The sequence below is a fragment of the Gavialis gangeticus genome, unplaced genomic scaffold, assembly GCF_001723915.1.
Source record: "Gavialis gangeticus isolate Ggan-Ray unplaced genomic scaffold, GavGan_comp1, whole genome shotgun sequence".
Lineage (NCBI taxonomy): Eukaryota > Metazoa > Chordata > Crocodylia > Gavialidae > Gavialis > Gavialis gangeticus.
Genome location: NW_017729024.1, coordinates 177,447,717 through 177,463,722, shown reverse-complemented (window position 1 = coordinate 177,463,722; position 16,006 = coordinate 177,447,717). Strand labels below are relative to the sequence as shown.

The 16,006-nt window shown below is 45.9% G+C and overlaps 1 protein-coding gene across 6 annotated transcripts in view; it reads right to left on the bottom strand.

Moving 5' to 3' along the window:
* KATNAL2 (katanin catalytic subunit A1 like 2) overlaps positions 1-15,556 on the bottom strand; it is a 76,231-nt gene extending 60,675 nt beyond the window's left edge. For 3 of the 6 annotated variants that reach the window (XM_019518129.1, XM_019518130.1, XM_019518133.1), the window contains exons 1-2: positions 15,329-15,555; positions 2,102-2,172 (exon numbers count right to left, since the gene is read on the bottom strand). In XM_019518129.1, coding sequence (XP_019373674.1) covers positions 2,102-2,172; positions 15,329-15,379 — 122 coding nt within the window. In that variant the 5' untranslated portion in view covers positions 15,380-15,555. Of the gene's footprint in view, positions 1-2,101; positions 2,173-2,955; positions 3,021-15,328 lie in introns of all 6 variants that reach the window. The other 3 variants (XM_019518134.1, XM_019518135.1, XM_019518132.1) reach the window with 3 other exon arrangements.
* Positions 15,557-16,006: the final 450 nt, after the last annotated feature.

Here is a 16,006-nt window from a genome sequence, read left to right as displayed (position 1 = left end):
AAGGGCACCAGTTCCACGGGCAGGGTGTGCAGGAAGTGGATTGTGGCTCTGCCCTGGGCCCCAGCCCTATGCTGTCACCAACCAGCAATCCAGACTGGCCAGGACCCATGCAGGCAGGGTGCACATTCAGGTGGAGGGGAGGGGTCCATGGGCAGCAGGGAGTGGCATCCAGGAGCAGATGGGCAGACAGGGCTAGGGCCAGGGCCAGGATCACAGGGTGGTGACAGCCTGAGGCCAGGGCCCAGGCAGAGCCACGGACCACTCCCAGCATGCCCCTGCCCCAAAACTGTACAGCCTGCAGAATCGGGGGCTGTTGCAAAAGTGTGCAGGGAGCAGATCACGGCTCTGCCCTGGGCACCAGCCCCATGTTGTCACCACCTCATGATCCCAGCCTTACCTGCCCGTCCCACTCCTGGACACCACTCCTCGCCTGCCCTCAGTCCCATCCCATCCACCCTGCCACATGCCCTGACTATGCAGGTCCTGCCCAATCTCCATGGAGACCCTGCCCACCCACTCAGTCTGGCACACCCAGCAATGGATGTGGGGTGGATGGGCTGGGTTGCAGCAGCCACAGAAACTGGCAGCAGAAGGTAGCAGTGGGTCTGGCAGTGTGGAGATTGGCAGCAGCAGCAGAAAGTGGCCACTGCTGCTGCGGCTGCCAGGAAGTGAATCTGGCTGCCATGCTGCTCCAGCTCCGCTGTGCAGCCAGGGGTGCTGGGACCGACTGCACATGCCTCGCACCAGCTGTCCCCCACACCTGGGCTGGGTAGGACTGAGAGATTTGCTGCAGGCTGGACAAAATCCCTTGGCGGGCTGGATCCAGCCTGCGAGCTGTATTTTGCCCACCCTGATCTGGGTGAACCTGAGAGAAAAAGATGATCTTTGTGAAAAATTCAAAACCTGACCCTTTTGGATAAGGTATAAAGACTCACAATTCCCATCTTGAGACCAGAACAGTAGTGTAGCTCAGGGGGGGGGATAATCAGGGTGACAGCTCCAGACACCAACATGAGGGTGCACAAAAAGAGCAGCTACTACTACTGCCAATTTGCCTGCTGCCCAGGGTGCAGAGCTGGCCTGTTACACCTCTGGACCAGAAGCTCTCCAGCAAGAGCAAAAGACCTAACTTGTCATTCCTGAGGTTAGTAAGTAAATGCTTTTCAATAATCTTTTGGGGCCTGTCACATGTTATAACATGCACAAACCAAATTAGAAAAAAAATCCTTGCCAATGTAAAAGGGCCCCTTTAGTATCTGTTACAAGAAAGAAAGAAAAGGCATAAAAGAGATAAAACAGACAAGGAACTGGAAGCCCTATGTAGAATATAAAGCAGAGGGAGGACAGTGGGGCTCAGCAGTGAGAGGCAGATGTGCTCTGACAGAGGGGAATAGAACTTGTTGGAAAGGACTGGCTCAGGGAATGGACAGTAATTAGGCTTGGGGGAAAACAGACTAAGGCTAAACAGGCTGTAAAGAAGGCCAGGTTTATTTAGGGCCTATCCCAAAGGATATGGGAAGGTTGAGGAGAAGGGACTGAATTGGGGAAAGACAGCAGAGAATCAGAGACTGTAAGAGATGAAAATAAGTCCAGCAAGGACAGAGAGAAAGTCCTAAAGGACATTCCAGAAAGGAAGGCCAACTGTAGGAAGCTGGGTGTCAGGATACCCAGTGAAGCCTTAGACAAGAATGGTGCTGTGCCCTGTCAGAGAGACACACAGTCTCCTGAGACCTACCTGCCCACTGATGTAGTAGGGTGTGATGGGTGAGCTGAGTGGGGATACCTGGGCAGAGAGGAAGGCTTCAGCAGCGCTGGGAACACAGTGACTATGCTGAATGAGTGGTTTCAGCTCATCATTTAAAAATATTTTAAGCAGCTCTTTCTGGAACAAATATAAAAAATGCATCTAAAAAGTCAATGTTCATGTCATTTAGTAGCATTAGGATTTATGTCTTCTGTACACAGTGCAGCCGCTTCAGGGCAACATCTCAATTAGGGCCAGCCTCTTCTATCCAGGAGAGGGTTTAAGTGCATATCATATAAGTAGCCGTGCACACACACACACAAACACACACGCAATATTACAGTGGTGATAACATACCCTTCCTCTGTTAAATAATGCAAAATGAGAATGAGAAGATTTTTTCGACGGGCTTCTGTCCGCATCTCCTCCTGCAAAAAAAGACAAAAATTCTAACTCAAATGTATAATGTCTTCTCTATAGCAATCAAGCACAACTAAATGTAGCCTGCAGAAATTAACAGAACAGCATGTAAAAACTGTACAATCTAGAGTCTACAACCAGAAATAAAATGGTTTCTCCCTCATTTTTCTTGAATGTTAACAGGCATCCTGGATGGGTAGAAGACTTTTCATAGAAAAAAAAGGGTTGTTACCATACCAACATGTTGAAGACTCAGTTATGTAGTCAGCGTGGATGCCACTGTAGACACATATGTGCCCCATTTGCACGAGCTCAGTGTCTTTTCAGAGTAGCTGTATCCAGTAGGATTATGCATTCACCCCATACCTCTTTGCACTCCTGTGCCAGGGGACAAAGGGAGAGGCCACTGTAACTCTGCTTCAGTTCTTTTGCAATCTGAATCCCATGTCTGCAGAGGACTCTGAGAAGTGGTGAGAAAGAGCAGGGTAGGCCCACTCTCACATCTCAAAGAGGTGAATGCACACTCATACTAATAAGTTTCCTGTCTTGAGTCCAGGAGACGCATGTACCCTGGAGTTGATATGCACTCCTATAATAAACCATTTTGGAATTGCTGCTAAAGCAGGGGTAGCCAAAGAAATACCTGAAACTCAAATACAGAATCGGTTTCACATTTATTAGAGCTCCTCAGCACAGACCCGCATGAAAGGTCAGAGTAGCTGTCAGACTTCATTCCATGTAAGAACATAGATGGTGCCATTTATCTCCAAAATGCAGTGCAATACATGTACCTTCAACATTACTTGATTGCATCCATTTCTATGGTGGAGCACAGCTTCCCTCAGCAGACAGCACCCTAAAAAGACAGGAAATTGTGGCAAAGCCCTTGGGACAAACCCTTACTCTTATGAGAAGTATCGCTGGTTCTTTAATGTCCAGGGTCAACTATCCCTCAGTTTTTAGGATCTCACCAGAAAAAAAAAGCTCCAAAGTAAGTTATAGGGAACACAGTACTGGAAATTTGAACTTGGGGCTACACTGCTGACTTCACACTTAGGCAACTATGCTTTTCTTACCGGTTTCTGCTGACGATGGCAAGATATCTAAATGTGAGCTGTAGATATATTTGTGGCTTAAAACAATTAAGTATGACAGGTCAGGGGTGTCAAACATGGCCTGCGGGCTATATCTGGCCTGCAGAACTGTTTTGTGTGGCCTGCTGGGCTCCCAGAGGGGCCATGAATTCTGAATTCCTTCCAAAATCCCAGTGAGAGCCCAATGGTTTGGATCCAGCCCAGAGGTGCAAGGATGCCTCCGTTATTGGTCAATATAATATGCTGAACAAAGTGATCCTGCTTACAGTGCTTTCAGATCACAGTGAAATCTGTCTTCGAGAATCATAAGACTGCCCATCGCCTATAGAGGTTAAAGCCCTGATTTTTAAAGACAACATTCAAATATAGCATTTGCATGGACAAATTAATAGCCTGAGTTTCAACAGGAGCTTTCAGTGAGTTGCCATGCTAGTGACACTTCAAAATTAGGTCTGCACCACTGTAAATATTCACCATTGAAAATCAGGCAGAAAAGTGTGAACAACTGTAGATACACAACAAGCACAACAACAGGACAGAACCACAGTTTCCAAGACGGTAGTTGCTCTGTCTCAGTGTCCCTTGCGGAGGAGAAAATGAATGCAGCAGAATGTCTGAAGGGGAGCTTGTCCAGCCAAAGGGATGAAAGCCAGGATCTGCAGGTAACAAACCCACACACCTCTGACTTCATGCTGGACACCTGCCCTGGAGCTTCTGCAGCAGTGACTTCTGCAGCACCGAGCCATCCTGAGTGCACAGACAAGTCGGAGCTACCAATGATCATAGCAACAGCTTATTTGAAATCCCAACAGACATCAAACAGGATATGCACCCAAAGGGACACTTTTCCTGTTTATTCTCAAACCTTTCCAGTAACCAGGCTCTATCATTGCAACTGTTTCAAGTGCAGAGCCACCTAGCGGAATAAAGGGAAGAGGTGCTTTTTTCTCCGTATAAGAAAATTACTTAGAATAGGAGATGGGATTTTTGTTTCACATTTTGCATAAATGATCAGGCATCATCTTTTTTCCAGCTGTATATAAAGAGAAAGCTAAGACAGATTAGGGTGGAGGCATTAAACACTTATAAGCTGTAATATTATTACTTATTACTGAAAGATGAACTTTGTTCTCAGTGAATGGAAAAAACCAAAGCAAATATTGGAAGACCAGACTGAAAGGTCATGTCTCTCGCATGCAGGGTTTTGAAAAGAATCTTAAAATTGTAGTTCTCTTGCAATTTTTCCTAAATGACTCCCCAGGATCAGCGCTTGAGGACTAAAGGAGGGATGAGAGTCATTGCCTACAGATTTTATTTTTACATGCAGTGATTCATGCTCAAGCCGCAGGTAAAACCAGCTAGTTTTGCTCTATCAGTAGGTTACTGGGCTGTTAACCAGTGACCCCTGCCAAATTCACCTCTTTGCTAGCTAGCTTATTAAATGACAAGGACAGTGTTCACACAGTCCACTACGGACTTCTAGTACTAGGACATTAACAGAAAGAACACGAAGTATAAGAAAACCCAAGACACATATTTCTTGACCAGTATTTTTCTCCTCTTTTCTCCTCTACCGAGTCACAGAATCCAGCAGGGCTGGGTCTATTTTGCACTGTGAACCCAAAGTGAGTGTTTAAGGATCTAACTTGTCTAGTCTAAGAAAGATGCTGGAAAGTTTGAGAGGTTTTCTTGCTCTAGCAGCCTCTAAAAAGCAATCCAGAGCAGTTCTTCAAAGGTCCTTGGAGGATGTCAGTTAAGATTTCACACATGGAAAAATCCAAATGAGGAGTTTCCTTTTCACCGATCTTACCATTCATTAGAGCTTTGTAGACTGAGCGGTGCCCGCCCCCACATCTGCAAATTAGCCTCCTTCCTTATCTAAGATAATGTGTTTTAAGACTTTCATTCTTTGTGTGCCTCACAGCCTTCTGGGAAGTTTGGCCAGGGCCTTACGTAAATACACAGTCACACTATAACAATGCATAAGCCACCTAAAATTCACTGGATGTTATCAATACGTTTAAAAACTAATCTATAGCATTAGCATGAGCATGTACCCACGCAACCTAGCTCCCACCCTCCTCTTTTCTCTTTCTTTTCTCTTTGTCTCCTTTTCCTCTCTTCTCTCTTTTCTCCCTCTTTTTTTCTTTTCCACTTCATTTCTCTCTCCCCCTCCACACTGGATGTGGTCATCTTTGCCCATGAAGGACAACAACACAACATTAGCATGCACTTATCTATACAGGGTTAATTGTAATACATTTAAAGGTTTTCAACACTGCCCGTCCACTAAACAAAGGTCAGGCTTAAGAGTCTGATTCTGTACGTAGATTTGCTCCCCCAGATGCTTATACCTGCGTGGGTTTGCCCACAGGGGCTCCTTTCAGAAGATCAATGCTTATGCTGGTATTTTTAGCTTTAAAAAGGGCTGGAAATCCTACATTCTTTTGAACACTCAAAGCACAGCTGTGGCCACAGCTGATCACCTAGTCAGTGAGCGGTTAGAGAGCTTGTCTTCACAAGATCCGTGCACATTTGGGCCTGAACAACTGCTTGGAGGGATGTTATACCTGGAAGAGTCCCTGGGAAAAATATGGAGTCTGAATCTAAAAACAGACCTTGGATTCCTTCCTACTTGGGCTACTTTGAGTTAACTGCCCTTCAAGCTGTATGCATAAAAGACCGGCTCCCCTGATTTGTTGCGTCAAAGACAGAAACAATCAGACTCAGGATAAACTTTGTTTTTAGCTTGAGCTTTCCAGCATCACTACCACCCACTCAGCGCAGCTACTGTTAGCAACAGCTAGTGCACTACTAGGCACAGGGATCAGGCAGCTGCCAGCTTTTTAAACATGGTCTTGTGCAGACTTGCTCTAAGCAGCATAACAAAACGGTGTTCAAGACACTGGAAATTCCCTATGTTAGTGCTCCCAGGGTTACCACCACTGTTAGAGCTTACCCAGGCAGGTGCTCACTGTAGAAAGATCCCCAAAATGAGAGGAAAGTTTGGACTCAGTGGCTCATTCAGCCTTTGCCCTGTTCTGACCATAGGAGTGCCAGTTGTCACGGCTAGTCCCTTTCCATTGGAAACTGCATGCAGACCAGCAAATCCTCTCACACCAATCAGCTACGAACCACTTTCATTCACAACCCACTTGCATGGGATTTGAAACAGAAATAGAAGCAAAAGTCTCAATTCTGTGAGGTTCTCAAATAAAGACAATAAGAGCTGAGGTCACTGAAGGATGCTGCATTAGCAAGGAAGTGGTAAATCTTACGCATGTGTGAAAGAAAAGAAGTACTTATAAGTACAAAGTTACTTAAAATTCAGTTTAGCTTCATAATGATTTAGCCTTGCTGTTTAATTAGTATTTAGAATTGCACATTGTTTATAGTCATTGGTATTTCAATAGATGTTTAAGTGTTTAAAGTTTAATAAGCTCCTATTCTTCCAAGAACAAAAAATGTGTGTAATTAAATTTTCAATTACTATAGGGGATTTTTGGGTCCATGCAATTAATAAATGCTTAAGGCACTTAAGCATGGTCTTGTTTTAAAAACTAAATAGTTGAGCACTTAACTAATTACCTCCAACACTTACAGTATATTTTATTTATTTCTAAATTAACAAAATAAAGATGACATGTATTCTTTCCTTTGCAGCTGTTAAAGATGCATGAGTATGTAATCAGGTTTCAGTTTAAAATTAAATGGTTTCTATACTTGGTTGCAAAACCTTTTCCTAAATAGAGTACATATTAGAGATCAGACTAATGTCTTGTGAAACTCAATTGACTTCAATTGAGTTAATCAGGGATGAACTTAACCCCATAGTTCTTCATTGCTGTTTGAGCAGATATTTCTGTTATCCTTTTGTTAATAAATAAATATAGTTATTTGGCTGCAAAGTCCAAACAGCCTTTTTGTAGATCAAAAAGATTGCCTGGACTTTGCAACGAAACAACAGCCCTAGGCAATGCCAGGTATACAACATACATACTCCCTTAATTCTGTGCCCTTGTGCAGCTCAGCTGTGCCCTGCAGGAAGCAGGGATCCTGAATAAAAAAGAATATGATCATGTAACTAAAGATGGGACCATACCGCATGTGCACAAGAGAGCAAAATTAAAGTGGCAGTACATACTGTACATCTGTCTCCTGTCAATGACTTTGCAAACTAAATGATTTTATTGTTACACAGCTTTTAATATGGAATATCTTAGGGATTTTTAAAAAGAAGGGAAAAATAAATGCTATTATGTGCAAATGGAACAATCCTTCTCAGTATGTATCAATGTGGTTTGAATACCAAAACATCAGGACTTCTACAGCTTGAGCTACAGGATGAATGAAAGTAGTCAAATGCTGGACAAAGTTGCTGTCCCATAACGGGGATAAGGAAAGGGTGCCAGCGTTGCCTGCTCCTCTCTCCCCGTCCCCTCTTCACAAGTGTAGGAGGATCTTGCCCTCTGTGTGCCTTCAGAGTAAGGGAATGGGTTCTTGAGGAGGTCGGGGGTGGGGAGGAGAACAGCAAGGGTTACTTGGCCTAGCTCTTTCCCACCCCTCTTAAAAGTTTCTGCCCAATGTGCGATCCCGGGCGGAAGGATGGGACCCCAGGACTGTATGCCAAGCTTAGGGTGTAGTTGTGGGGCCAGCAGAGCCCGAGCCAGGTCTCCTCCTTCACCACGTGCTCCACCTCTTCCTTGCAGACCCACTCTTTTGGAGGTTAATGTGTTGTTACTATTTTGAAACACTGCCAGTATTTTTCTGAGGAATCCAAGTAAGGGAAGAGAAACAGTGAATTTGAAATAATTTATTTAGGTAAACCCAAGAGGTCATGGGACAAAGAAAAGGCACTTCTCTAGGTAGGGTGACCTCTTCCCACACAAGCGGCACGGCCAGAGCAGAGCCAAGCGGAGTGGGGGCAGATGCCAGTTGCCCCGTGGGCTTAGGGCTCCCCACCATGCTGCTTTTCCCTTGGGGGCTCCATGCCAGCCGCATGCCTCCTGCCTGCCTGGCAGCAGCAGGGGGCACAACTCCATGCCACCGCCGCTGCTGCTCGACAGATGGGGGCACGCGGCCAGTGTAGGGTTCCTGAGGGAAAGGCAGTAGGGCAGAGACCCCTGAGCCCACACAGGCAGCCTGCATCTGTCCCATCCCGCATATAAATCTGGGGCCGCATGTGCAGTCACGTGGTGCCCCCTGCGTCCCACTCCCAGCAGCCCTAAGCAGCCCCTTGCAGGCTGAAACGCTGCCAGCCTGCAAGAGGAAATCTGCCGCTTCCCGATCCCTACACGATGCCACAAATCTGGGACAAATGCAGTTCCAGAGCCATGCAGCCCAGTCACGCAGACCGCTTTGAGATGCCCCAACAGGCACGTGCGTGTTCATCTGGATGTGCCCAAAAGGTTTTGTAATATATTTCTTATTCATTATAAATGTCAAAAATAATTCCTTACTGTGTCTCAATATGACATGCAAAATACATCTTACAAAAAGTTGAAAATGGTTAACTACTGATAATTAGTAATTTGTAGGACCATTAGTCATCATTACTAAACCCTTTGGAGTGCTAATTTAACTGTAACCTTTATTATAATTCATAAACAATTATTCTCCTTTATGTAGTTAGGTGGGTGAATTAATAAAGTGCTAAGGCACAGTGTAGTCAGTGTGCTAAAGGTGATATCTTTTATTAGACAAACTAGACAGGTGCAAAAACACATTTTCTTTATTTGCAAACTTTTGGGCGTATGCACCCTTCCTCAGGCATAGGAGAATGCAAAGATTGTAAAATTTCTCCCAGGTAGAAATTAAAATTCATATTGTACGTGAGAGCTGGTGGGTGCTGTACTTTCTTTTGTTTGGAAAAGTTCATATTATGCAAATTAGGCTCAGTTGGAGCAGTTTCAAGGATAAAGTCTGTAGCTGTGTTGATCTAAAAGTACAAGCAGTCAGTGTGCTAGAGGCCTTATCTTTTATTAGACCAACCTTACAATCTTTGCATTTTCCTGTTTCTGAGGAAAGGCGCATGTGTCCAAAAGCTTGCAAATAAAGAAAAACATTTTTTGCAACTGTCTAGTTCAGGGGTGGGCAAGTATTTTGAGTGGAGGGCCACTTACTGAGTTTTGGCAAGCCATTGAGGGTCGTATGACAGGCAAGGGGCAGATAAATATTAATTTTCTAAGTTTTTTAGGGGCCCTGTGCACCGGATAGAATGGCCTGGCGGGCCACATGTGGCCCGCGGGCTGCATTTCGCCCACCCCTGGTCTAGTTGGTCTAATAAAAGATATAGCTTCTAGCACACTGACTTCTTGTACCTTTAGACCAACACGGCTGCAAACTTTACTCCTGAAACATGGAAGATATCATAATTAGCCATTTTGACACGAAAACTTCCAAACTTTTAGGGGTGCACCGATAAAGAATTTTTGAGCCGATACTAATGGCTGATTAGTAATGAGCCATATTAGCCGATACCGATCCAATTGCCAATATGCAGCCCAGAGGTTTGGAGAACAGCATCCAGCTGGTACGTCTACTGGACGGGAAGGGGCAGCAGGGGAAGGAAGAAGTGTGGCTGGGGCAGATTGAGTCAGTCCCCTGTGGTGAGGGAGGGAGTGGGGCTGGGGCAAGCGCTGCCAGCGGGGGTAGGGCACAGGGCGGAGCCATGAGCAGCTGGTCTGGCGGGGCGCAGGGAGGGGGGCAGCTCTTGCCACTGTGCGCAACCCTGGGGGAGCCATGGGGGGTGTGCCCCCCAAGATGTGTGTGTGGGGCAAGGGCAGGCTGCCACTGTAGGCTGGAACCAGGGCTGGGCTCTTCCTGGTGAGGTGTTAGGGGGACTGGGCTGGGGCTGCTCTTGGCTTGGGCCAGGGCAGGGGTGGCAGTGCTGGGAGGGGGGGCTCCCCCTCCCAGTGCCAGCGCCGCCCAGACTGAACACAGTGCCGGCCCAACCCCCACCACCAGGAAGAGCCCAGCATTGCCCCCAGCCTGCACTCATCCCATGCACAGATCCAGGGGGGCAGCCCCCCCCATTGGCTCCCCTGGGGGGCAAGCAACAGGAGGATCCTCCCCCACTCCTCATCCCCCAGACGAGCTACTAGCAACTCCATCCTGCACCCCACCCTGCCCCACCTGTGCAGTGCCTGCCCCTGACCCAGCCCCTCTCTCCCCCTCACTGCAGGGGCCTTGATCTGCCCCCGCGCACACACCTCTTCCCTCTCCCTGCCTCTTCCCCCCAGACTTACTAGCTAGATGCTGCTCTCCAAGTTGCTGGGCTGGCCGTATGCATGCTGCGGTTGCTCACATGCATGCAGCATTTATCAGAGACCTTATCGGTCACATCAGCCAAAAAACTGATTGCCGATAATATCAATTTTCCTTTTATTGGTGCCAGTATAATATGGACTGATGTATCAGTGTACCTCTAATAATTTTATAAGAAGGAAGCAAAATTCAACACCTTGAGACCTGGAAGCTAACACCCCTGCTCCAGCCTTTTCCTTTGAGTCAAATTTGCATACTTGTAGAGCAACCTCAATGCAACAGAAATTCCTTGTCCAGGAGAACCTTTCCATCACCAATTCTCTGGTGAAATATGAAACATCATAACAAGAAAGAAACATAATTCAACACCTTGCTTGCCATCAGACACCTCTGAGGTAAACAGAATGCTCCAATTTTTATCCAAGCCTAATTTGCATAAAATTAACTTTTCTAATCAGGAGAAATTACACCACCCTCCTGCTCTCCTGTATAATATGAATTTTTGTTTCTACCTGGGGGAAATTTTGCAATCTTTGCATTCTCCTATGCACGAGGAAGGGTGAGTGTGCCCAAAAGCTTGCAAATAAAGACAATTTTTTTTTCTACTGTCTAGTTAGTCTCATAAAAGGTATTGCCTCTAGCATACTGACTGCTTGTACTTTTAGACCAACATGGTGATAACCTTTATCCCCAAGGCACAATGTATACTTACATAGCTCCAGTTAAATTTTAAATTGTAAAAACAATGCAAACGTATTTAATTAAATGGCCTGAACACTACGAATGAAGACAGGCACATCATCACAAAATGTCTGCAGTGAAATATTGGTCTTACTTAAGTCAATTGAAGTGTTTATTTTTTGTTTTAACTAACCCTATACAGAAGTGATTCTCAACCTTTTTAGACTCAAGGCTTCCCTTGGAAAAAAGTAGCTTGTAGTTTTCACTCTATTTTTTGCCTACAAAAAATAATAGAGCAGTTTTTCTGTTGTGAAGAACTCAAGAAGGCCGCAACTATGGATTTCTATTTGAAGTCTCTGGGAGTTTATCTTGTGAATCGTATTTGTAAACCTAACAGCACTGTAAAATACAGTACGTATGGCACCCAGTAGCACTCATGAACGGATTTCATGGTATTCTGTCAGTGAATCACTGCAGCAGAGTTTGCAAACAACACAGACTATGCTTGATTTTAGCCAGCAGGTGGAGTTAAAAGGACAAGCTACGAAATTTAGCCAGCTGAATTACTTTTACTGCACAGCTGGGTTCAGATAATGAAAGATATTAAATATGATGGACCACCTCTATTCAAGGCTTTAAAAGTAAATAGAATCTTTCAAATCAATACGTATTTACACACTTTTGTCAATATTTCAAGGCAGTTAGGATAACAATTACTGCATAGAATTATAAGCATTCACTATTGATTTTTTTAAATGGTTCCCAAGAATGGAAGAAACCACAAAAAAGGTTTCCACTCTGCACAACACAATAATGGAAAGAACTGCAAGCACTCCTTGCACTGGAAAACTTCAATCACTCCTGACCACAGGAATAAGAGCCAGGAACTCCCAAGTCATAACATAAGGCCTAGAACAAATAAAGATGTGTGGACCCAAGCAGCCTACAAGTTAAATGCCGTGACACTTAACTTTTGGCTACCTATCATACCAAAATGGAATATGGAAGCCCAGATTAGGAGCCTCAGCTCTAAATGCGACACATGAGAAGAGTTAGGCACCTCCAACTAGTGATCTCAAAGAACCGCACCTAGGTGGTAGGAGCTCCCTAGACCCAACCAAAAGGAAATGCTAAGCCCATGGTGTTGTTGAAAATGGTGCTCCTCTCCAGAGCACAGGCACCTCCATGCATGTGGGAGGCAGATCCCAGAATCCTCTTCTGAGGAATCAGACCCTACAACCATTCTTTCAAACAACTTCTTTCATATGACAAAAATGGTGTCTGCATCTTTATCTTTGTGCACTTTGGCGTTTTTGTTGTTTCGGGAGCTGCTGGCCATCAGAAACATTACCAGGGATCACTACATGGGAGCGGCTCTTGTGGATCCCCTTTCAAACAACTGAGCAGGGCTTATTTCACTTCTAGAATGGGCTCAGTGGTCCAATCTAAAAGGAGGGAGTGGCGGCTTCTGGGCTCTACTCCCACAACTCTCTTTCTATTTTATTCAACAGCTATAGACCAGAAACAGTCTTGGAAGTAGGGACAAGAACCCAGGGCTTTGCCCACCCTGGGCAAATGCCCTAGCTGCTAAACTACAACATCAACCCTCACTTGCATTTTCTCTCTCTGTTCGGATGAATTCCAGATTCTGTTCTGCACAACAGCACATCTTACATCCAGGGAAGGATGTGAGATTTTAGCACTGAAAATGCTAACTTTTCTAGGTTATGGTCATGTTGGAGCAGTGGTTCTCAGTGTGACACAGTTCTCTGGGGCACCTCGAGATCCTTTCCAGGGTGCCATGGGGTGCCCCACAATGTTAGCACTGTTAGGCTTACAAACATGATAGTTAAGACAAATCCAGAGATTTCAAATAAAAGATTACAGCTGTGGTCTTCCTGAGTTCTTTCAACAGAAAAACTGCAATTAGTTTTCACTCCTTTTTTGCCCTCAGAAAAATAAGAGCTGCTAGGATTTCTTAGGCTGATCTCTTTTATTGGACTATGTCATTGGAATAAAGATAAACAAGCTTTCAAATATAAGGCATGTAAGGTCTCACATAAGGAATTGGTCCAATAAAAGGTCTCACCTGAGGTAGAATATCTTACATTCAAAAGCTCATCTAACTTCATATCAGTGACACAGTTGGTCCAATAAAAGAGAATCACCCTAAGAAATCCTTGCCTCTTGCGTAATTTCAGGACCATCACTCTTACACTACCAAAGCTAAGAGCCGGCATTCGCTGTGGGGTGCCTCAGGTCTAACACACCTGTCTCACACCGATTAACTTCTAGCCCCTCTCACCTTCCCTGCCATGCACTTGTATTTTTACAGGCCTGCATTTTGCATACTTGCTGAAGCTTCTATCAGGACACTACAGAAAGAAGAAAAAGACCAGCAGGCTCTCCTTATGCCTGAACAAGGGTGCTTGTGCCCAAAAGCTTGCAAAGAATTTTTTTTCCCAACTATTCAGTTGGTCTAATAAGTGATATCACATTTACCCAAATAACCTTGTCTGCTTTAAGTCTAAAGAGGTTGAGAACCAATGTTAGACTGAGGTATAGGTTGTAGCCACGTTAGTCTAAGGATACAGGCAGACGAGGTTCTTTGGGTAAATCTGACAGCTTTTATTTAGACCAACTCAATATTTGAGTTGAACCAAATATTTGAGTTGGTCTAATAAAAGCTATCAGATTTACCCAAGGAACCTTGTCTGCCTGTGTTAGAAAGAAATGCAAATATCTAGAACTCTTGGTTACAAAATTATACCTTTTATTAGACTGAGAAATTGCAAAAATATATCTTTTTCTGAAAGCTTTCGGGCTCATGCGTCCTTCATCAGGCTCAGGGAAAGTTCAAGATGGTAATAAAGTCCCTATATATAGGAAATAAACTTCATTTTTGCAAATAGTAAGCAGAAGCTGGAAAGCTGTCCCTCCGGGCCCATGAGAGTCTCTTTGTGAGCTTGCTCTTTGTTGGTTAGATCATGCAAGATTTCTTCCCTGATGGTGTCAGATGGCAGGCAGGGAGGTGTGCCCCCAGCAGCTGGTGGGGGCATGGCTGCACTGGCAGCAGCGGGAGTGCGGTGGTAGAAGCCCAGTGGTGGTGAGCGGGAAGCTCCCGGAGACGCTGTCAGCACTGTCATCAGCGGGAGGTGGTGAGTGTCCTTTGCCTTTTTGCAGGGGGTGCACCGCCACGCTCAGGGGGTGCACATGCACCTGTGCACACCCACTACGCATTGGTCCCGAGGTGTAGAAACCTTTCTTGTTGTTTAGCAATGAAGTTTATAATCCAAAAACTTCATGTTTTAGATTCCAATGTGTTAGACTGAGACAGCCACGATGATCCAGAAATTATGCTAGAGGCAAGGATTTCTTAGGCCTCTGCTACACATTATATATATTGCACTATTAACTGGCGAATCGCACAATGAATGTAGACCAGCCACAAGTGCAAAGTAATTTAACCAGTTAACTGTGTGATTATTACTTTGTTAATTATTATTTGTTGATTATTGTGGGATACTTTGCATATGTGGCTGGTCTAAATGGATTGCGCAATTTGCGCAGTTATTGTGTGCATTTATTGTGTGATATCGCACAGTAAGTTTAGACCAGCCACCCCTGCAAGGTACCTATCGGTTATCACCCCAGAAAAATGACTTTCCGGCTATAAAGATCCAACCAGCTACAAAGTTAGGGCTTGAAAATGTGTGTAACAACTCCAGGGCTGGTTTCTACCCAGCTTGACTCTGAACGTGCAGCACGGCCCTCGGGGTCACAGCAGGGGCCTGGGTGGGATCGAGTTGCATGCCTGGCTAAGGAGGTCTTGTTAGTCTCCATCCCAGCCGTGTAGTGGATCCAAGAAGAGCGAGGGCCACAGGCCTCCGGCACCCTGTGCCCAGCACAGCCCCCTCCTGCTAGCCACACACTAGGGGGATCCTGCTGCTGCACCGCCGGGCTGAGCCAGCAGGGGGCGGCAGAGCGCAGCCAGCAGCATCCTCTGAAGAAAACCGACGAAAGGGAAGAAGCTCCGCGCAAGCGCATGCGCACACGGATAGTCCACCTGTCTCCATAGTAACGGGGAAGCACAGTTAGCTCCTCCCCCCGCGCGCGCACTCACCGCCTCCTTGGCCTGGTAGGCTGCTTTCAGGGTCTGGTACGACAGCTCCATGGCGGGGAGAAACCGCTCGGCCGCGGACTAACAGGCACGGGCCGCGGACACACTCGCTACTCTCACAGCGGAGGGGGAGATGGGCGGGGACGGGTGTGCGCCGCTGACCAATCAGAGCGCGGGGGGTGGGACCTGACTGCAACACTGACTAAACAGAACGGGGGACTGTCGGAAAAGCCGTCCAATCGTAGGCCGCCAAAGGGGGGGGGGAAGAAAAAGGGGCGTGCTAGAAGAATTCAACCAATCAGCATTGAGGGGAGCCGGAGCGCGGAACGGACCAATCAGGAGGAGGAAGAGAGACCGGCGAAGGGAAGGGACGTTGTGCGCTTGCCAGGGCCTTCACTTGTGCGCATGCGCGGAGGTGATAGGGGATGTCAGGGCTCCTCCCATCAGAGCTTTTATTTTGCATCTAGCAATACAGTGCTGTTTGGGTGGACTGAGGGCAAAGCCGCTCTTGATCAACCTGTCTGGCTTTCCCGTCACAGAAGGAAGAGCCTGAGATAACAGCAGGTGTTTGTAAGCCCTCAGAAAAAAGGAAGGTTCAAAACCTGTTCCTACAGTTGCAAGGTGATGTTAAGCCTTCACATTTGCAGAGGCTTGTTCACTTCTGAAAAAAGTTTGCTTTGG